Raw genomic sequence first — 22999 nt, 5'->3', positions numbered from 1 at the left:
ACGGGGGAGCAAACGGGCATGAGGAAGAGCAACTTGCAGGGTGGGCGGAGCAAACTGGTGTGAGAGAGAGATACAGAGAGACCATTTAGAGCTGGGAGGGGAAAACGTGTACAGGTGAGAAATCAATGGAAGCACAGGGCGCGAGCCGCACGGAGAGGGGAATATAGGGAATCAGCTAGAAAACACATGCACGCTCGTAAAGTGATTAAACAAAAAGAAAAAAGTAGCACCTGAAAAACGAGCCGTGTAAGACACCATAATGCGTCCATACGCTAGGGAAGGGAGAAACACAAGAAGAGAAAGCCCACATGTTAACTAATAAGAAGCAAGAAAATGAGAGTGACAATGAAGCCAACCAATGGTAAACAAAGTGCGGGCTCTAAACCCACTGTCGGCTAACAATACATCTTGCAACAGACCGCGCAATTGCTGCCTAGTAGGCAAGACCAAAAAATGACAAAATAATGAAGTAATGCAATCATAATATGTGCCACATTATGCTGCATAAATTCTCCATCTTGCTGCATCATTTAGTAAACTAGTCCTTCCTTCCACAGGGCCCTGAACGCTCCCAAATCACTGTGCACTGCAAGACCTTGACATACTGTGATACAGTAGACAAGACTACATTATTGCATTATAATACACAGGATCTTGCAATCCCTGTAAAAAATAAAAATTACAAAAAAATCTCTAATTTCTTTATAAAAGGCGACTTGTGATGCACCCAATAGCTTATTCTATCAAAATGACATAGCCAATCAACTGTAATAACTTATTACAGTTGATTTCTGATGTCACAATGCCTGCTGTCAGAGCCTGCAGCTGAGGGGAATGGCAGACGAGGTCACGGAGCATAATCAAAGCAGCTGTTTAAAGAATGAAAAAAAAGTAATTTTTCTTTCTCCTGTTCTGTTTTTCTAGCTGTACAGTGACAAGCAGAAAGAAGCTATGTGTGGCAAAATGTTTATTTTTTGTTCTCTTAAGGTAATTATAGAAAAGTTCGAATCATGCTACATAATTCTATGCATTCCAAGCTACTACGGTTTTTTGCTTTTTTTTTTTTTTTTTTTTTTTAAATGGACATGTATTAAACTGATTCCAATATCTTTTTGCAACACATAACTACCAGCTTTTTTGTGCGTTTAATTTTGAATTAGAAATTCTACTTTTATGCATCATGTTTGCAAACATGCCCTATCTTTCATATGAAAGAGCTATGCACCAAGGATTTAAGAGGATTGTGGGAAAGCTGATGTTGTGACCATGTATTAAAAGGAATACATTTCAGCCTGTTGTACATGATAAGGATATTGCAAGTCATCTCGGAGTTTCATAACCTTATAAAGGAACTCGGGCTCCAGCCTCGTTCCTCTATATGGTCATGGAACTCCTCAGTGACCCGCAAAATCCTTATAATATACGGCGGTGTATTTTATCCCATGTATCTCAAAATAAGCATGTTGTACAATTATTTTGAGCTATATGGGATAAACAACCTCCCCAGAGACAGCCATAACTGTACTGATGGATCTTTCCTGTACTAAAAAGCTAATAAAAGATTGGTCCTTATGTGCAATATGTGAACTATCACACTTGCTCCCTGTACACAGCCAATCACCTAAGCCCGCTTTCTACATTAGAAAAATGTATTAGACCATTCAATATTAGCATGAGGAAGTCTCACTGCCAGTGTAAAATCCTTAGAAAGACCAAATATGCCGTCTTTGCACCACAGTGTTCTTGTATCAAAGCCACGTCACTATTAGTGAAGATAGCTGGGAGAACAACTCGGTGGGTTAATGTAACTGCTGCAAACTATTTGTAACCTGCAAATCACAGGCCAAACTCTTTCAAATTACACAGGTCGACAAATGGAGTTGGATAATAAGAATTTTTTATCGATGTTTAATGGCTTGGTGAGTTTAGAACAGAAAAGTGATCAGTTTATTACCAGGGCCACAGGAATTATGCAGCAGGGAAAGGTCACATTTTGTGACAGAGTTCACTAAATTATGCAGCAAGAAAAAGTAAATATGCAATGTAATGCGGCACATTTTGCCATAGCATTACTTCATTATTTTGTCATTTTCAAGTCTCGGCCTGGCGAAAGCAGCGCATGCGCTGCTCTGCCATGCAGAGGCCTTTTGGAATCGATACAATTCCAGCGTGCACGCGGGGAGACAAACGGGACAAAAGATGTGCACATGGGGATTGGATGCTTTACTGGCGACGTGATACACTTTTTTTCGCCGCCAGTAAAGGCAGTTCCGCGTGCACATCTTCTGTCCCTCCCATGACGAGCCGCGCTTGTGTTTTTATTGTATGGGGTGCTCACATCCCAGCGTCGGCTCAAAGTTCTTAACTTAATCTCCCCATGCCATAAAAACAGAAATTATGCTTTCGTGTAAAACATTTGCACCTCGTGTAAAGCGCTTTAATGTCCTCTGGCCAAGTTTGCCCTATATAAAGCTGCAAAAAAAGCACTGCAATGCCTTGCACATATGAGCCGAACTTGGCCGAAAGCAGCGCACTAGGGCGCTTTCCGTGGAAGAAGAAAATGTCGATATCGTTAAATAAATTGCCTCGCAACCTGGTTCCCAGACACTCCCCTACCAGACCCCCACTCTAATCAATTTGGTAGGTTCCGACAAGTCTCTTTTTCCATTTAAATCACTGGTAAATACCACTCAGAAGAACAGCTTCTCACTGTAAACACATCTTTATATCTTGAGTTCAGTCTGTTTTTAATATACTTACTAACCACCCTCAGTATAACAACAGGTGCGGAGCATCAATAGTGCAGCAGGTGCAGTGGTGCCGGAACCCAGAAATGTAGGGGCACCCGCCCGGCCGCGCCCCTGACCTGCATACTGAAATAAAGGGACATCGCAGCTAGAGTGAGGAAACGCTCTCCGAAGGGTGAAATGGAACTCCTCTCTCTCTGACCCAGCCAGGGAGTATTTATAAGCAGCGCCCAGTTTTACTTTCGGTCTGTATTTGTTGCGTGTTTACTTGTAAAGGGTGGGATGGGACGGCCTGGGAAACACAGATAAGCCAGCCTGCCCGACCACTGCAAAAGGGATTAGGGGAGGTTCTTCCTCCACATTTTTAGAATATTGAAGCTTGTCTAATCATTGAATGGAGGGATGGATATGGCTGAATGAATGCATAGTTAGATGGGTCGCTAAATCTACGTGGAGAAAATGGTCTCAGTGAACTGACCAAGGGTAGGTGCTGTGGTTTTAATTTTAACTTGTGCATTAAAACATCACCCTCCCAAAACAGTACTACCACCAATCCTTGTGAAACATGATTTGACCGGAGGTACTGAACACAGTGCCCTGATTTACCATCTCAAAGAATTAAACACAAAGTTTTAAGCTTTCATTTAAAATGGGCAAGAGATAGAGATAACAAGGTAGTGGCCAAACTGGACAAAGTGAAACCAGGAAACCTTGGATCAATCCTAGCTTCCACTTGACCGCACTGTGTGATCCCAGGCAACTACTTTTTTCCACAGTGGTTCTTTTCTTTCATCATTACATGCCAGCACCTTTTCATACATCAGCACGAGGTGTGCGCCGCACAAAAACAAAGGCCTATAAATTACTCAATTCACAGGGCTTTAAGTGGGATGAAAAAACTGGGGGGGAGGGGTGTCTCTCAATGAGGTGTGGCTTAAAACACCTAAGCTAAAATCCATCCTTAGCACAGTGTGCTGTCCATCTTTTATTTTGCTCTTTCTGTCATTGCACCCAGATATGTAATACAGCAAGTAATATTATACCCAAAAGCCAGGCCTATTGGCTTTGTCAATGGCTGCTAGTTGCATAAGATGAATAAGCAACAACTAAGTCTTAGTTGTATATAGTATTGAAAATGCTTCCGTTCTGAAATGGTGAGACTGTGAAAGAACTATAAGGAGTCTCACAGGCAGTGAAGGGTGGTACTGCTCCAGAGTTAAGATTTTTTTTCACCCTGAGGATGAGAGAACAAGCATTGAAAATGCAATAGGTCTCGCCTTTGATTAAGTTATAGCCATTTGCTTTGCTAATGGTATTGTATTCTAGCTTTGCATTATTTAGTGTATATTTGTGATATGTTGTAGTTGTATGTAGTAAGAATTGTTTTGTTAGCTGTGTCGTAGTTTTAAGCATAGCGTTAATAGTAAAAGAGCAGTGTTTCAGATTTGGGAGGTGAATGAATAGGAGAATAGTATGTGTGTTCATTTCGTATAGTGAGGATTACTATAGCATGAGGCAGACGAAAGGGGTGAGGGGAGAGCAAATATATGCACATATCACAAATATAAATTAAATAACGCAAAGCTAGAATACAATACCATTAGCAAAGCAAATGGCTTTAACTTAATCAAAGGCGAGACCTATTGCATTTTCAATGCAATAGGTCTCGCATTTACGCGAGTTTGAGCTATTGACATTGCAAATAGCAATGCCTTTTATTTTTGTTTTTAAAACATAAATAAAAGGCATTGTCATTTGCAATGCCAATAGCTTAAACTCGTGTAAATGCGAGACCTATGGCATTGCAAATGCTTGTTGGTGTCGCCTAATGCACTGCCTTCAGGATCCCTGTGAGCAGGGGTAGAGAGCTCTAGCAGAGGCCACACTCAGCTACCCTTTAAACAATGCCCACGTCTGTGTGAGGCAGTGTGTTTTATGTGATTATGTGCCTGCAAACTAATTGTGTGTATGTTTGTGTCTGTGTGGATGTCGGCATGCATCTGTGTATGGCTGCAGTGTGCGTGTCTTTTCATGTGTCTGTGTGTGTCTACATTTGTGTGTGTGTTTGCCTGTGTGTGTCTCTGTGTATGTGTATGTGTCTGTGTATAGCTGCATGTGTGCTTGCTTGTCTGCATGTGTCTGGTGTGTGCGTAGCTCTGCCTGTGTGGTGAGGGTTGGAGAGATCACACGAAGAACCCCCAAATTCCGCCAGAGCCTGTCCTTTAGCGGTGCTCACCTCCTTTATTTCTTGTCAAGCGCTTGCCTCCGTGGACGCTTCACCCCGGCTCATTTCTCACAAGCCCTCCAATGGCCACCCGCGGCTGGAAATAACTAACGTGCAACGTGAGGGCCAGGACATATTGTTAAAGGCAGATTAACACATTTTCAAAAAGCCATCCTGTGACTGAGACTGGGAAGCGCTCTGCCACGCTTATGAACTGGGGGCAGTAGACACTTTGTCCTGATGAAGATGGCTGCCCCCACCCACCGAGAAGGCCACTCTGACCCGATGAACTCCTGTCTGAACAACTGCCTGTGTGTTTCTGTTTGTGTGTATGTGTCTGCATGTGCGCGTGCTCGCTTGTCTGGTGTGCGCGTGGCTCTGCCTGTGCGGTGAGGGTCGGAGAGATCACACGAAGAACCCCCAAATTCCGCCAGTGCCAGATCTCTCAACTGACGCTGATATTTTTGATCACCCTGCCCTTTTACAGAAGTTCGGCAAGATAGAATTGTATGGAACTGTTCGGCACAGAATTACATCCGTCCTTGTTGAGAGATCTCTCACACTAGGATTTCCTCCCTTCTGCTCTGCACAGTTCCCCTCTACGGCCAGCGTGCCTCAAGTTTTCTCCATTTCCCCGCTCCACCTCAAAATGTGCCTCAGCCTCTCCCCGCCCTCACTTCCTCATCCAACTATGCCAACGAGTCAATAATTCAATAATTCAAAAATACATCAGATGTCGACTCTATGCCAATGCCTTTAGTGACTGACAACAGAATGCTAAACTATAAATGCACAAGCTACATTTTTTAAAACTCAGGTTAATGGACCAGCTCCTAAATCAACTGCCCATCAGATCTATGGTCATCCCCAAGCACCCCAATGCAAGAAAAGTGCTCAGGATGAACTTCATAACCTTCCCTGAATACAAACATCAAGTTAGCAGAGGAACTTTCTACATAGTGATTTCTACATCAAACATCTGCCACTATCACCTTACACCTTTCCCGTCTCGGCTATTCAACAATGTATGCCACCATGCAGACCTTGACAAAGGAATCGGCATCCTTATACCCAGGAAAGAGCCCTTTGTCCTCAGGTATCTCAGCCGCCTCCTCGCTATCACTACCAACCGACTCCATACTCCTCGCTTGCACTGCACCGGGCGCCGCCATCTTCCGTCGCAAGAGTTGATCTGCATTAGGGTAACATTTCGCTGGGGCGGGCTGAGATAGAGATAAGGACCAGGGTTATCGTCACTGACGTCCTGCACTGATAGCGTGAAAGACTAACCACGATGCGTCACTATTGAGTCGTGCCAACATCAGGGATGTCACTACCGACCCAGTGTGTACAATTATTTTTTTCAATTAAGCGTAATTGTGGGCATAATAGAATCAGAGTGCGTAATGAAAAAGAAATATAAACTCGTTTATGACAAAACCTGGTTCTCCAAATCGTCTTTATTGAATGGTTGGAAAACGACAAACAGTAAACTTGCACTGGAAAGCCTACCCGTCTTAAATTGACTCGACAGCTGTGAAAAGACAAGCGCTCGCCATCGTTTGTACACTTTTCTCTTTTAGAGCCGTCCCAGTTGGACTGGCTCGCCTGACTTCCTTTTGTGCTAAAAGGTTTCTTATCTTTACGGGGCCATGTGTTTGGCCCCATAAAGACAACAAACCTTTTACGCCAGCAGTAAGTCGGGGCAGCCAGTCTAACTGGGACAGCTCTAAAAGAGAACAGTGTACGTCACTGGAAGCTCTTTTCCAATGGCTGGCCACCGTTTACCATAAACAGTGACGCCAGCCAATGGAAAAGAGGGGCGGGGCTTAAACCCAGCTAGTGAAAGCTACCCTAAATCATTCAATCTCGCCAGCGAGACCTAAAAAATGGAGAGCCTGATAGGGACCTGTCTCAGCACCTGCTTTTTAGAACTGCTGGTGCTGCGCATCGGCAAGACCCGGGCCACTTAAAGCCCTGTCCATTTATATTAACACCCTAGGCTAGTGCTTCTCAAACTTTTTAGGACGTACGACCCACTTTTTAGCATGACAAACTTTCACGACGTACCAATCTTTAATGGACAAGAGGAAGGCGATTTTCAACTTAATTTAAGCATTGTGTAGTAGCGCCCTGTCATTTAAAGACAGACAGTTTTACTGATAAAACTATATTGTACACAAATGATACAATGTGCTATTGAGTGTCAGTGAATATTTATTATTGCACATCACCTAGAAAAGTTGTCTTGATTTGTTTGGTTTGTTTTGATCCTATTAAAATTTTTGTTTTACAGAATTACAAAACATGCCCTTTATAGTTTCTTTCGGGACTGCTGAATGTGCACAGTTCATTTACAGGTATTTACATTTTGCTGTGTGTTACAAAAAATGGCATCCTGCAGCCTTTCACAGTCTCTGTAACTGCAAAACCGTCACATAATTCACTTTACTTTTCTTTTTCTGGCTGCAAAGTGAGAGGAGTTTGTAAACACCAATCCCCACATTAAAAAAATAAGCAGCAATTTGTCATAAGGCATAACCCCTACGTCATTGACATGCAGCAAATGTGACAAGATAAATAAATAAATCAAAGGCATTTGTATGTATTGTTTGGACTTTCCGGACCCACCAAAAGTCAGCTCGTGACCCATTGCGCTAGGCCATATATAGAGGACAAATGGCAAAGCAAATAGCATCTGCATCAGGGCAGTGGGCGAGGGCATCTATGTTTCCACGTTCATGATTAGAATAACTTTTAGCGATTGTCACTCAATGCAATAATGTACTACCCTGGGTCCACTGCAGCAGCCGCATTAGAAAGAGACTGTGCATAGAAGAATATTAGCATCTTTACCATTTCAAATACCATTTTTAGGCACAATGGGTGTATTTAGGAACGACATAAATGAGTGAGTCACAGACAGTCCAGCACAAGATAAATCATTGAACATGTATGTCTTTTATTAATGACATTGACCTACCAATCGTCTTCCAACATTTATTCATCAATAACAAACAAAAGAAAATCCCTGATATCTTTTCATTTTTGGTTTCTTTTTGTACTGAACAAATTTATATAAATCTCGTGCATCTTACATTTTATATATCCATTCCCCTTATTTCTAAATACATCTATTGTTAAAATTCACACGAGAGATTCTTTCGCTTATGCCATTAAGAAATAAAGGCAAACCACAACAGGAATGTAGGCAATACATTTGGCACGGTCTGAAAAAGATGTCCCCATCTTGCGCCAAGGTAAACCGATGCATCCAAAAAGGACCCCCCTGACTTCAGTCCTCAGACACACACACAGGCACAGTTCTACTCCCACGCATGTATCATACGCACATTATACACACACTCGTCAGTGCACGTTTCTGGGTATTCACACATAGTGGAACTTTTTACAAAAGTGCAGTAGGCCACACTAGCACAGACTCAGATAAAATAATCAGGTCATACTGTTAATCTGAAAACATGGTATGATGTCATCACCACTTTATGTGCTACACCTAGGACAGCTACAGCAACCCACTCTGTACAAAGAGAGTACGCTTGATGCCCCCGCCAGGTCTCAGGACAGGACCTTTGCATAGTCGTGGACAGGCCTAGGCCTCGGCATTAACGGTACATTAGGGTGATGCCAAAGCCACAAGTAAGTCGGAATACCAGATACACACACAGACAAGACCCAAAGCCACATACACTATGTAGGGGACATTCCCATCCAAACAGGTATTGGTTCAATTTTAAGATAGGATGAGAGTGCCTTCATACTCTCCTATAGGCCTAGCCGAAAAGAAGGACATGTACAAATACCGTCACATTGCTGGGCAAAAACATCAAATTGTATTTAGGACCATCCCAGGTAAACCCTAACTTTCTCTACCCTGTGGATATTGAAAGTCAGCCTCTTGTACAAAATCATGAATCATTTAATCAGCACCATCTTTCTCATATTATCACCTAAATGTCTATCAATGTTTCTAGCTCAAATTAAATGATCAATTCTTAAAGCAAGAGATTTGGAAAAAAAAACTATTGTCAGATGTAGCGAGGCAATGTACCGATGACCTCGCATAATAACTTTTTAGTTTAGATATAACATTTATACATCAATGCTCATCTTGCCATTTACGAAGCACATCCCCTCAGTTGTCCAATTGTTATATATTTGCACTTGATGGTAGACTCTGCACCTTTTTTTAAATTGAGAACCACATAATCTAAGTTATTAACAAATACTAAAATTTCACCTCTATTTACCACCATTGGAATAATCTGATCAGTAAATGATCAACACGCCATTTAATTATTGGGTTCGTAGATAGGCCACCAAATCGATAACACTTAGTAAGCCAGTCAAGGCTGCCAGGGCTGGAGAGGTACCGACCATCTACAGTGTCTGCTACAGATGACTTTTAAACATCCTCACGACTACTAGAGTGAGCCTAGACTGCTCAACTTCGCCAGCATGTTAGAGACAAATGCCTAAATTTAGGGTGCAAGTGTATTGGGTGCCCTCTTACAACAGAGGTGACGACAAGCAATTGTAGCTACAGACACTAGCAGAAACTAAACCTCAAAACATTGGATTTTTAGCACATCAATACCTTACCCAACAAACAACTAATAGAAGGGTTCCACACCTGGCTTGCTAAAGGCTTGGACAAGTCCACTGAAAAAATTTAATGAATTAAAAGCAGAAAAGGGCTATGTGAATGAAAATAGAAAAAAACACCAATCTCTCCAGTCTTCAAAAAGATACCATAACTGAATTTGGTGAACTAATCAAACCCGGTAAACCAATCAGATCGCCAGTGGATGCCACCCCGGCAAAAATGTTTAAAAGCATTCTTTGGATCCATGGCAAGGAACATTCTCAACAACGCCCTAGATGCAGAACCCTTTTCATTCAAACTGAGGATCACCTTCATCACACCGCTCATCAAAAAAGAATCCTGACCCCCAAAGATCCAGCTACAGCATACTGCCGTCAAATGACCCATTCCATGAAAAACCAATGGAAAGAACAGCCATCTCCCAGGTCATCAACTAGAAGAGACCAAAACTGCTATAGCGCATGCGTATGCTGTCAGAAAACCATCATCAATAAGATAAGCCACTCAATTAAAATGAAAACATGCACCCATTGCACATATCCCACAAATGCCACACATGGCTGGATCATGTGACCCTTTAATATAGTCCAAATTTACAGATTCCATTCAAATCCCTCACCATATTCAAAACTGACCGCCCTAAACAGAAATAACTTATTATACACAGGATAACTCTAATACAGGCCACCAAGGTGGCTCTCTCATCCCTCCATCTTATCTCTATACCCTAAAACCTGCAACATGATCGCTTAAGTTCTATGTACAGCACAGAAGATGGATAGAAATCCTTTGTTAATCAGCATAATCTCAACATGGGACTTGCAGAGGGACCCAGATCAGTCAGCTACTATAACCTGAAACTGTCCCTCTAGCTTTCATTTATTCTTCTTCCATCTCACTTCTAAGTGCTACAACCCAAGACATAAGAGCACCGCTCTGGTCACTCACGCACAACATCAAAACATTTCCCTTATAGGATCATAGCTAAAACAACACCCTTCTAACCAAGCACTTCCTAATGGTGAAGCATACTACCCATCCGATTAGGTTCTTCAGTGCCACGCGAAGGAATTTAAACACCAGGCAAATCCAAATACAACACCACTGGTAGACAACAATTAACGCAGAGGATACCACCGATTAAAATGTGACTTCCCCAGGAATCCAATTTAAGGTCAGTCTTAATATCTGGTTTTATTATTACTACACTTGTGCATTCATTTTATGAAACTCAGAAGGATGAAAAGCTGAGCTGGCCCCTTTGGATAGGAACACTTCTAACCTGAACATTGACATTTCTACAAAAACATGTTTACTCCATGAAGTATCTTAATTGGGACGAGGCGCTTGCTTCATTTCCCTAATGGAATTTGTTTTACCAAATACATTTCTAAAAGTAGTCTGACCGCATAAGTACTGAACTATCATAACACATTGCAATCATGAAAGTAGTGCTTTGTGAGAACCATGTGTTTGCCCCATTGGTGGTATATAGCTTGGAACACCACCAGTCAGAACAGGTGAGTTGTGAACGTCTTGGTATTGCGATACAGGCGTGCCCTGCAAATGAGGACAGTGACATCCAGCATGGTTTGCGGGTGGCGGCGTGGGTCTGGGCGCGGGTGGGGTGTAATGCAGCCTGCATGGAGAACGGGGAAAGTGCGCATGACTGGTTCGGGCGGCCCGAGAGGGCTGACCAAAGAGTCATTGTGCACTTAGGAGTAGGCAAACCACTCCTCCCCTGCCCTGCTCCGAGAGCAGAGCAGCCCCGCCCACCCTTCCGCCCACAAAGCAACAGGAAGCAAAAAATGATAATATCTCAAAGTTATTATCATTTTAGGTTTCCTTTGCAGTGCCCTGCTTAAAAGCAGTGGGGCGATGCTCCGCCGCCATAGCGGAGGAGCCGCCCCTGCAGGGTAAAGGTGACCTTTGGTGGCTCTGTGAATGTGTCAGTAGGCCTTTTAGAGTATGATGCAAGTTGGATAGATGTACATTTAAGAACCTTGGATATGTTACAGCATTGTGATCACAGGGCACAACACATACCAGGAAAGAGGTGCACTGTGGATACCTCATTAATTGGAAAGGGGCCTCTATTGCAGTACTTTGTCACAATTCTTTACATGTCTCCAGACTGCGTCCGTCCGGGGTACACTGCAAGTCCCTGGAGTAGTGCATTATTAGGGCTCTGTGGAGCTGTTGTAGAAATGCTTACTGTGGGCCAGGGTAGAGGTGCACTGCACGAGCTCTTTTCTTAGTACTTGGAGACTAGCACGTGGTGTAGGGCTATAGGGATATTGCTGAAGCTATTTAGATATCTCTTCACGGGGACCCTACTCTATGATGGATAGAAGCAGCCGGTATCTGGGCAAAGTGGTGTGGCAAGGGAGGGGGAAACAGGGAACAGACGACAAAATAAAACAAGCATTGAAAATGCAAGAGGTCTCGCCTTTGATTAAGTTAAAGCCATTTGCTTTGCTAAGGGTATTGTATAGGAAAGCAAATGGCTTTAACTTAATAAAAGGCGAGACCTATTGCATTTTTAATGCTTGTTACTCGTGGCAACACTGTCTGGGCAAAGATTTCACCTCATAATTACCAGTTTACCAAATACAGTAATAAGCAACTGAAAGATGACCACTCATTCTGTGAAGGGGCTTCCAATGCGCGTGACATGTCACCACATTTTAAGTAACTTTTGTTCTGTTTGTCCTAGAAACATTTATTTTGTTAAAATCTGCAGATTACGCAGCAGATGAATGAAATTTTGCAATCCATAATTATGCGGAAAATGCAGCAGCCACAGAATGAAATAATTACTGTGGCCTTGTTTATTTATTTTTCATGGTGAGCTCAGCAGCAAAATGTACATGAAAGGACCACTAAACTACTAATAAACTTAGGGAACTCATCTATACTTGAAGCCAAAGAAATGTCCTCCTCTGGTAATGTAGGCACGCTGCTAATAGTGACTGAAGCTCCCCGAAAATCACATCACAACATGGTCGCTTTATAAAAAGAAAACTTAAATGACCCCAAAGAGTCCTTTAGCAGTCAAACTTGTCCCACATTGAACGAGACGCTGTGGGCCCACTGTTCGAATCACAGCGTCACCTTTATACTATTGTGTGATCCCGGGAAAAAACATTTCAACTTCCTGTGCCCCATGTCCGTTTCCTAAAACAGGAGCTCCCAGAAATAGACTGAACGTCCTACTTAAGCACCAAATAAACATGCATTGGTAAATCCAGCCAGACGGACTTTTTGTCAGGGGAAGTATTCAGTAATAGTGGGGCGATTTTGTACGTTTTGGCACCAGCAGTGCAAGAAAGAAGACGCCATAATGAAACAACATCTTGGGCTTCAAGGAGATGGAAGCTGGGTGTAGGGTCCCTGTGACAGCAGGCAGCATTACAAGAGCTCGCTGTGCCCTCAAAGAAGAGTGGTAATAAAATGAGATTGTTTTTAAAGTGTTGACTTTAAAAGGAATACACAGAAAGCATGGAATAGGAGATGCTTCTGAAAACATGACAGTATTTTGGTTGCATATTTAAAGCAAGTCGGTGTGCGCACACATCTTCACTATGTGAACAATTGATTCAACAACATGTTTGATTTCAGCAAAGTAAAATACATGAAGGCACAAGGCTGATTGGTTAAAAGCACTTTCAGTCTCTAAGGCATCCAAACAGCATGCATTTCCTGAACGAATAACAGAGGTTAATTCAGCACTTTCAGTCTAAGGCATCCAAACAGCATGCATTTGCTGCACGAATAACGGAGGTTAATTCAGCAATTTTAATGTCTTGTCCACAAAGTGACTACATTAAAGAACACACACCGGCTCCCAATGACAAGCTATACATGATGCTCCATCCGCAGTCTAAGAAAGACTGCTGGATGTTCCATCACAAAAACCTAATGCGAACACAAATGGTGCAATGTAATCATCCACGAAATGTCATGGACTTTACGGACAGCCCATCAAAGCAATAGAAAACCGCAAAAAACCACAAGAAAGCCAATGGCTGAAGGGGGCTGACCCGAAGTGCACTCTCTTTTGATTCCTTCAGAAATGTACAATAAGAACTGATTCGCGAGTTCTTCCAGGCAGGTGAAAGCTTCCTTTGCTAGACCTAGCCATGGATATTTCCAAATGAATGGCAATGCGGAAATTAAGAAGAGGGTGATGGTCTATTCTCACACTCTCTGTACAGCTCATGCGCCGCGACTCTCGGCACACTGTGCTACCACCAGCATGTTGAAACCTCACACACATCAAAATGTCCCATTCCGGCAAAATACAAGCCCCACCCTTTCAACCAGCCCAGGAACCTGATACAAACCAGAGCACAAGCAGGGGTATGAGGCCCTAAAGAAATAATGCTACCTGCCCCCCACCCCACACTCCCCGAAAGCTCGGAGGCCTCACAATGGCGTTGGTAGGCGCTATGTAGTAAAACAATACACTTACAGACGAGTTCCTGTATTATTTCTGGCTCAACTCAGCATGAATTCCATGCCTGCTCGTTTTGTGGCCGCCTCGGCTTCCTATGGTGCCTGTTTGCACTTCTCTTCAGAACAGGAGGCACGTGTCTGCGCTGGTTTCACACCTAACCTCACAGATTTAGATGCGTCAATGACTCCAGAGGGCCATTAACGGAGACACATTAATAGCCTTGCCTGCGACAGTGAAGGAGAAAGCACAGGAGTACCTGGCTGCATCTATGCCACTCCCCAGCTCCCTGCTATGGTCAATCTGTACTCAGACTATGCCCCAGGCCAGGGTACCTGTGGTACAGTCTCCCTCTGTGTGGGGTGAGGGACAGTAGTTTGTCTACAAGACATAGGGGCATCTGGTAGTTTTTCTAGACTTATGCAAATAAACTGTGGTCGTTTCCTGCGGATCCGCGAGTGTTGTGAAGTAATAAGAGTGGGCTGCCATGTCCCTAAGATGTTAGGGTACATGACATACCCTACTAACGCCCTCTATTAAATGTGTTTCATCTTGCCAAAGGTATCCAAACTAAACAGACTGACTAAGCATTGATAGGAAAACCTACAACTTTAGTCACAGAACCCTTAGCAATAAGGACTCCGTTGAGCCCATCCACACGCGTTGGGTGGAGTCGACCCGATGATAAAGCATGGCACAGGTGGTACCATTGGGTGAGGTTCCTTTTATATAATCTAAGAGATTTCAGCGTTCTCTACCCTACCAGGGTCATCTGGAACATAGGTACAGAGGAAAGTAAATATACCGGGGTACCCTCTTCTTGTGATAGGGAGAGTTCAGACTGGGACGCTGGGGGTCTCCCTCAGATATTGCTTCTCACTCCCTCCATTGATGGGCGAAAGTGTCCCCAAGTCCTACAAAGATGTCATGGGAGTGTGGTACTTACAACATTCCTACAGCGGAGGAGATTTGCCCACTTTCTTTTGTCAGTAAACACCTATAAAATGACTTACACCATTAAACATCAACACTGACAAACAATAAAAAGAAAAAGCTACTATGTAAAACAAATACCCTCTTCCGATAGCTAAGTGTACAGTATAATGCACCTACCTGCATTTACTGGGATGTTATGAGTGCCCACTGATTGTTAGTGGGGGAGGGGGGGGTCCATTCCACATTCAATAATTGCATTAATTGGAATTTAGCCCTCCTATTTCCTGTGATTGGGGGTTTAACCACGCTCACGTCTTGTCTTCTGGGTTTTGGCCCTTGCGGATTAATTTTAACCACGACCCAGGTAAATATGACGCACTATAGCTCATCCTTTCATTATAAGCGCTTACCATTCAGGGGCGTAACAGAGGCCCCCACAGTGCTGATGGGGGACAGCGTTTCTTGTTTTGGAGGGGGCTTCCTCAATTCCAAGCCATGCCATTGCATGGCTTACAGAATGTGTGCAATGGCATGGAATAAGAAAGAGTTAAACGCTTGGAAAAGCCATTCTGTTTTCCCAAACAGGGCCGTGCAACATAGGAGGGGGCACAACCTTCCAGTGGCCCCCCATTGAGCCCAAGACCAATAATTACCTGTGCAATCTGGGAGATTCCAGTGCTCTCGTCACATTCTGCAAGGGGGTCCCATCATTTTGCGTTATGCCTCTGTGCCATTGCATTGTCTCCAACAGAGCTAGGAACTTTCCAAAGTTTTAAATCTATCCCTCCTACTTCCAGTAATTGTATCTCTAACCCCACCCACACGACATATGAGAAGGTTCTTGTGATTGGGTAACAGGATTTCCAATCAGAAGTTAGTTTCAGTATCAGTGTGGTCAGGGTCAGCATTTTTTATTGGATGACCTTGGGCAGCAGTCTTAGGGCGCCATCTAAAGTTGGTACCAAATTACTACAAAGGCATGGCAATCGCTAAAAAGAACCAAAAAATGATATTATGCCTAGAGTGCTGAAAATACCTGCACTGTTCCTGGTGGTTCATTAAACAATTTGTCTATATATATATATATATATATATATATATATATATATATATATAGAGAGAGAGAGAGAAAGAGAGAGAGAGGGCGGCCCTGGCTATGTGGGCAGCAGAGTGCTTCATGCAGTAGGGTGTATAGAAGTTATGGTTGCTTCAAGAAATGCATAGGATATCAACATGAAACCACAACAAGCAAGCACTTGAAAGTCACATACCCTCTTCCACATCGTTGCGGGCAGCAGCTTCTAGTAGGGTGATGTTTTCAGGGAAGAAGACGCGCCGCTCGCCCTTGCTGCTCCGCCTCTTCTTAGCACCCGCTTTGGACTTCTTACCCTGGGCTTCCTTCTCAAACTGCGCCCACTTTTTGAGCTGTTGGGTCCGCCGCTTCTGGGCATGCTTCAGGCGCTCCTGTGTGCCCATGCGGCTTACCGCCGGCATCTCCGTCAAGAGCTCCAGGTGGTCAGCCATGGTTGCCCAAAGACGAGGTCAAGCCAGAAGTTTCAAGTCAAGGAGCGATGGGCAGACCACGTCAGCGCAACGGCTTCCATTGGATAGGGGTACAAATGGAGAGGGTCCTTGGTCGCTCCATGCGGTCGCTTCTCGTGGTCTCACCTCTAATCCCAAACACAACAGGTACCATCGATGCGATGACCAAGGCCTGGCTAGCCCAGCTCAACAGGACACCAGGCCACCTGCCTTGAAAATCGGAGGTCCAAGCAATGCACAATGTTCAATCAACACAACACAGATGTGGCGAAAAGGCTAGTTATGATTGACTGTCAAAGGAAGGACCTGGATTCCTAAAATGGAGGTCAGGAAAGGCCCAGGGTCAGTAAAGGTTTCTAGTCAGGGGCAGCCCAAGGGGCGGGGTCAGGGGGAGTCTATGGATCAGGCACGGTCTGGAGGGTAAGGAAAGGTCTGATGTCAAGGAAAGATTCCAGTCAGGAAAGGTCTGACTTCAGAAGAGACAGCAGGAGATGAGTGGGTCAGGGGAGGCCTGGGAGTGGTATAGGGTTCGCGGTTTGGGGTCTGCTCCCTGTGGATTGTTTAGTTTTTGGTCAGGGGTCTTGAAGAAGCACGCGGTACTCCTAAGAGCTCACCACAGTCTGGGGAGGGTCTCCAGGCGCCAGAAAGTTTAGCAGGACCGAGCGCAGGAAGCAGGAAATCCTCCAAGCGGGTAGCACGTCTTCATTCATCCTGGGAGCCGAAGCTCATGTGTAGGCGCCTGTCTCGGCCTCTAGGCGCTGTCTACCCTCCGGATTACGAGGAGACCCACGGTGCTTGAGAGCCTGACAGGGGCTCCCCCCAGCAGCACGGCGGGGTGAGGGGTTGCCTGACACCGACTGCTCCGGGCGCTGGCCCTCTTCTTCAAGGCTCCTGGGGGCAGAGACTCCTTCCAGGGGGGTCAAAGGCTCAGCAGTCCCGGGGGAACCCGCGCGGGCTCCAGAAGCGATGATCCGAGCCTCCTGGGCTGCTGACTCCACGGAGTGCCCTGGACCCAGAGATGCAGATCCGGTGTCACCGGCACGGGAGGCGTCTCCCTCGCTGCCCCCGGGGGCCTCCCCGCAGAGACCACCCCCTGCCTTCCTCCAGGGGGCACAGACACCCCTGGACCTGGCCTGGACCCAGAGAGCGCCCCGTGGCCACCGCTGGGATCCTCCGGGGGCCCTGGGGTGGCGCGCGCGTGCAGCGGGGGGGGGGCACAGACCGGTCCGGGACCCGGGCAACGGACTCTGCAGACTCTTCCGGCGGTCTCAGGGGGGCTGAGGCTCGGGGTCCGGCTGCACGGACGGCGCTCCGCCGGCCAGCCACTTGTCAGCCTGGACCTGTTGCACCGCACGGCGGACTCCTCCCTCCCCCCGGTGATCTCCACCTCTCCTCCTCCCCCGGACTCTTGGAAAGCTGAGCCGCTTCCTGCTCGCCTCCTCCCGCCCTCCTCCACGCAGGGCCCGGGGCAGCGCTCCAGGGAGGGAGGAGGGAGAGTGAGATGTCACACACAGGATAAGCAGGGAGGCACTGGGGAGAGAGGACATGTCACGGAGGGACATGACCCACGGAGGAGGGAGAGAAGGGCATGCCATACATGAGAGAGACAGGCAGACTCTAGAGAGGAGAGCCAGAGAGGGGTGTGTCATACACACGTGAGACAGCCAGAGCCCTTAGACTCGAGAGGAGGCGGAGAGAGGGACATGTCATACACAAGAGGCACAGGTAGGTCCTAGAGAGGAGAGGCAGGGAGAACTTGTCACACAGAGGAGAGAGAAAGAGGAACATGTCGCCCACAGGAGAGACAGGCAGGCCCTAGATAGACGAGCAGAGAGGACTTGTCACACAGTGGAGAGATGGACATGTCATACACAAGAGAGACAGTCAGACTCCCTAGAGAGGAGACACAGGGAACGTCACACAGGAGAGAACAAGAGGGACATGTTGCTCACAGGAGAGACCGGCAGCCCTAGAGAGACGAGGCAGAGAGGACTTGTCACAGAGAGGGAAAAGAGTGGCATGTCATACAGAGAAGAGACAGAAAGACACTAGGGAGAAGGGACAGAGAGAGACAGTCGGTGCTGAGCTGGTTTTTGCTATCCTACCAATGAGGTAGAAATAGGCCTGCGAATTGACAAAAAAAACTGTCGCGCTCCGCGGAGTTCCGCACGCAACAGAGTGCGTGTAAGTTGCACCGCTCGCTCTGATTTTCAGCGCAGGGTGACACACACTCTGGAAAATGAGAGCGAAGCGAAAGAGGGTGCAGCTTCTTTCTGCTGCTCGAGTAGAAGTTCTACTCAAGCAACAGCTTCCTCAACGCAAGTGGCAGGTTTCTCAACGCGAGTGGCAGGTTCCTCAACGCGAGTGGCAGGTTCCTCAACGCGAGTGGCAGGTTCCTCAACGCGAGTGGCAGGTTCCTCAACGCGAGTGGCAGGTTTCACAACGCGAGTGGCAGGTTTCACAACGCGAGTGGCAGGTTTCTCAACGCGAGTGGCAGGTTTCTCAACGCGAGCGGTAGCAACGTGCCGCGACCGCCCATGTTGAGAAATCTCACCAGGAGGAGGCCTAGCAATGGATTTCCTCACTCACAATCGCCTACTTAACGTTGGCGAGTCTCGAGAGAGTGAAAAACTCTGCACCACTCTGCTGAGTTTTTTTAAACACTGCGCTCTACATGGAGCGGAAAAAACTATGCAAACTCCATGAACAAAGCGCGGTGTACAACCTAGGCCCAGGTAGGAGACGCTAAATTTATGGGGAGACACGGATAGCATCGGGGAGAGCAGTCAGAGGGCTGGCTTGGCTCTAGGAGTCAAAGCACAACTGAGCCATCACATTGGCAACACACATGATGAAAACATTATGATAAAGAGTTTACAAGTTTTAAAACAATAATTAAAAAAAAAAATTGTTTCTAAATTAAGCACGTATGATTTTACCACTGAATTTAGTTACATTTATTGAAAGCATTTTTTCCAAAAACATGAAACATTGAGGCGCACGCTTATGCCCAGATACCGCTGACATGAGTTACTGAAAATGTGTCAGTTTGGCTGTTTCTCTATTTATATAACCTGTGTTGTTATTAAATCTAAAGGATACATGCATATGTAACTTTTCTGTACAACAGACATCTGGTACTGAACTACTTTAATGTTTTCTCAAAGTAGTTGGGTAAGGAAAATGATACCTAGTGAAATAGCGCAATGATCCATGGATCACACGGGGGACGCAGGATTTGAAACCAGGTTTGCATATTGTGTAGTTCAGAGACCGTAGGGTTACATCATTCTCTCTTCTGTTGAACACCAAAGATCAGTGCCTTGTGTTCAGTTATTTCATTGTTGTTATTCTGTTAGTGTTAGTACATGAAGTTGAATACTCTTCTTGCACCTTAAGTCAAACTGACACTTAAAACACACATATACATGTCCATAGTCAAAAGATTTCCAGGTGCTGTTTTCTGTTTCGAATGTTTCCACAGACACTGAATATCAAACACAGTGACAGAACCTGCCTGACTGAAATCCGGCTGAACCTCTCTACCGCCCCTTGAAGAGTTGTGAACTAAAGAGCAGCCGTCACCGACCGCATCCATGCTGGCACCACCAACAGCAGCAAGGAAATATTTGCCATCGTGAAACACTTCAGCTCTCCCACAGTCACTTTCAGCAACTTAACCCCCTCACAAGACCTCTGCAACAAACTCTTGGAATTTTTCTGTGGCAAGATTACCTCCATATACTGCAACTCCGCTCTCAGCTGGGTCCTGTCTCCCTCATAAGTCGACTTCCAATCACACTCGAAGAACAGACCCTGACCGCATGGCCCACCATCACTATGAATGATACCGGCGCCACTGTGGAGTCCAGAGCCTATTCGGACCCCTCGCCCCATCATGCCTTAAACAAACAACTCTTAGCAATCAGATAAGCTCTAGGACCCATCCTCAATGTCTCCATCGACTAAGCCACTTTACTGGATGCCTGGAAACGTGCCGCAGATCCAGCCATTCTTGCCAACTACAGAAGGATCTCCCTAATATATTACGCAGCCAAGGTCCTTGAGAATCACATCAATAGATGTGTCACTGACCACCTCGTCAATCACCAGCTCTTCGCTTCCACACAGTCTAGCTTTGGCCTTACCATGGTACCGAAACAGCTCTCATCGCCGCCTCAGACGACATCACCATGATCCCGGACAGAGGAGACTTCAGCTCTCATCCTCCTGAATCATTCTGCAGCTTTTGAGACGGTCTCACACCCCATCCTCGCCAGGAGCCTGCACGAGACTGCCATTCAAGGAGCTGCCCTCTGTGGGATCTGCTCCTCTTTGACGAATAGAACTCAAGCTGTCAGCCTGGCACCATGCTCTTCGGAAGCCCACAACCTCATCTGTGGAATGCCTCAAGGTGTATACCTCAGCCCTAACCTCTTCAATGCATACATGACCCCGCTGACCAACATCACCTGTTCACATGACATCAACATCCTCTCCTACGTTGACAACGTGCAATGCATACTCTCCATCTCAGACAAGAACCCCAACGCAAGAAATACGTTCACTGCTGCACGGCCAAAATCACCAGTGGATGAAGCTCAACGGTCTCGAGCTCAACTCTGACATGACAGAAGTGGTGATCTTCAGCAATAACACCTTGCCATGGGACTCCACCTGGGGCCATATTATAGGATACGGCGCACTCTCCTTATTAGCACTGAGCGCACCTTTCAAAAGGTGCCCTTGGCACTAACAAAAAGAGTGCGCTGTATTATGTCGTGCTGCCCCGGGGGTAGCGCATTCAAGTGAAATACGGAGCGGCTTTGAAGCAGCTGCTCCGTGTTTCACTGTGCAGGTGGCAGCCTGCCTGCACTTTTAAGGGGCATTAGAAATCCTTATAGGCGGGTGCAGTGAGTGACTGCACCCGCCTGCAAGGGGATGTCTGGGGGGGGTCCTATCCCCCGTCCAGATGGCCCCTGACAGCTTCTTAGCCTCTGTGCCTGCATCTATAATACGGTGCAGGCACAGAGGCAAAGGGATTCCCTGATTTGCATGGGGCCATGCCCCATGCAAATGAGGAAATGCCCTCTTGGGAAAGCACTGGTGCAGTATATGCACCAGCATTTTCAGTATTACAGAAGGGGTCACAACCTGCATCACCCACGCCAAGAACCAGAGGATCATCACCGACAGCAAACTGGCCATTACCGCACAGTCAAGGCAGTCGCCTTATCCTGCTTCCACACCCTAAAGTTACTGAGGAAGATCTTCAAATGGTTCCCAAGTAACTGCAGAAAAAAACTTTACTCATACCCTCATCACTAGCTGTTAGAAGGTGGTTCTGACACTATGGGCCGCCCAGATTTTTCGCTTTTTGAGCACCTAATTGTTGAGCTTTTACTGTGGGGGAGCCTCATAAGTTGGGACTCACCCACAGTGAACTCAGGATGTGAGAGACTGCATGGGGATTTTACTGGTGTTCCCCTGGCTTGACCAGGCCACTGTGCAGCAGCTGGAGTAAGGGACACCAGGCTGGTTACATGCAGACACATGTGTACATGCGTGTGCACACGTGTACGGGCTGTGCAGGGGAGATTCCTAGCGTGCGCAGTCCAGGAGCAGCTACAAAGTGAATGGTGTGGCAGGACTTATGCAGTATTGGGTGGTGACATGAAATAGGCTTTATACACTGAAAAGAAACATGCCAGGGAAAGTCAGTGTGTTTTACTGTGTTTTCACTTCATTATTCCCCTATGGGGATGTGGGGCCCATGGCTAGATTAACTTCTGTTAGGCCTACAGATTCCAGACACGCACTTAAGTCCAATGTAGCGAATGTGAAAATAACTATTCTGCAGAGTCCAAAGTCATATTTGTACTGCTTTTGGGTCATCCAGAACTGTCATATTTCTCTGAGCCAGCCATGACCAGACCCAGGCTGAGGGCTGACCTAAGCTGGATGGATTGATAACCTTTCTTCCACAAGCTAGGGCCTCCTCTCCACGAAGAGAAGATGGGTGGGGCTACAGGCCAATCCATCAACCGCTGTCGCTGGGTGCCAGGCACCAAGCTGCACCAAGGAGGGAAGGCAGCGTGGGGGAAGAGGCTTCAGAGGCATGTGGCCAGAAACCCTGGACGCCGCCATTTTGAACAAGCCCAGAGGCTGGACAAGAAGGAGGGAACAGGGGCAGGGACGTGATGTGTCGCTGTTTGATAGGACCAACAGAGACTTCCTGCCAGCCCCCTACTCAACTTTTAAAAAGTGCTTGCACAGGAAGAGAAGCTCTCTGGAGTGTGGTCTGCTGAGGCTGAAGGTGCTGGAGCCTGGCGCAATGGGCAGTTGGAAGAGAGACGCCCTGACTGCCCCCATGACCCTAACAGCACCAGAAGAAGAGCCCAGGACCGGTGCGCAGGAGCAGTGGCCTCTGCGCAGGGAGAAGAGAGGCCACGGAGGAGAACCAGGCG

General features: G+C 46.2%; 1 protein-coding gene across 2 annotated transcripts in view; it reads right to left on the bottom strand.

The window, feature by feature from the left end:
* PPP1R16A (protein phosphatase 1 regulatory subunit 16A) overlaps positions 1 to 17910 on the bottom strand; it is a 339253-nt gene extending 321343 nt beyond the window's left edge. For both annotated transcript variants that reach the window (XM_085604570.1, XM_085604571.1), the window contains exon 1: positions 16262 to 17910. In XM_085604570.1, the coding sequence (XP_085460696.1) occupies positions 16262 to 16514 (253 nt within the window). In that variant the 5' untranslated portion in view covers positions 16515 to 17910. The remainder of the gene's footprint in view (positions 1 to 16261) is intronic.
* Positions 17911 to 22999: the final 5089 nt, after the last annotated feature.

This window comes from Triturus cristatus, chromosome 5_1, assembly GCF_964204655.1.
Source record: "Triturus cristatus chromosome 5_1, aTriCri1.1, whole genome shotgun sequence".
NCBI lineage: Eukaryota > Metazoa > Chordata > Amphibia > Caudata > Salamandridae > Triturus > Triturus cristatus.
This window is presented reverse-complemented; position numbering and strand designations above follow the sequence as displayed.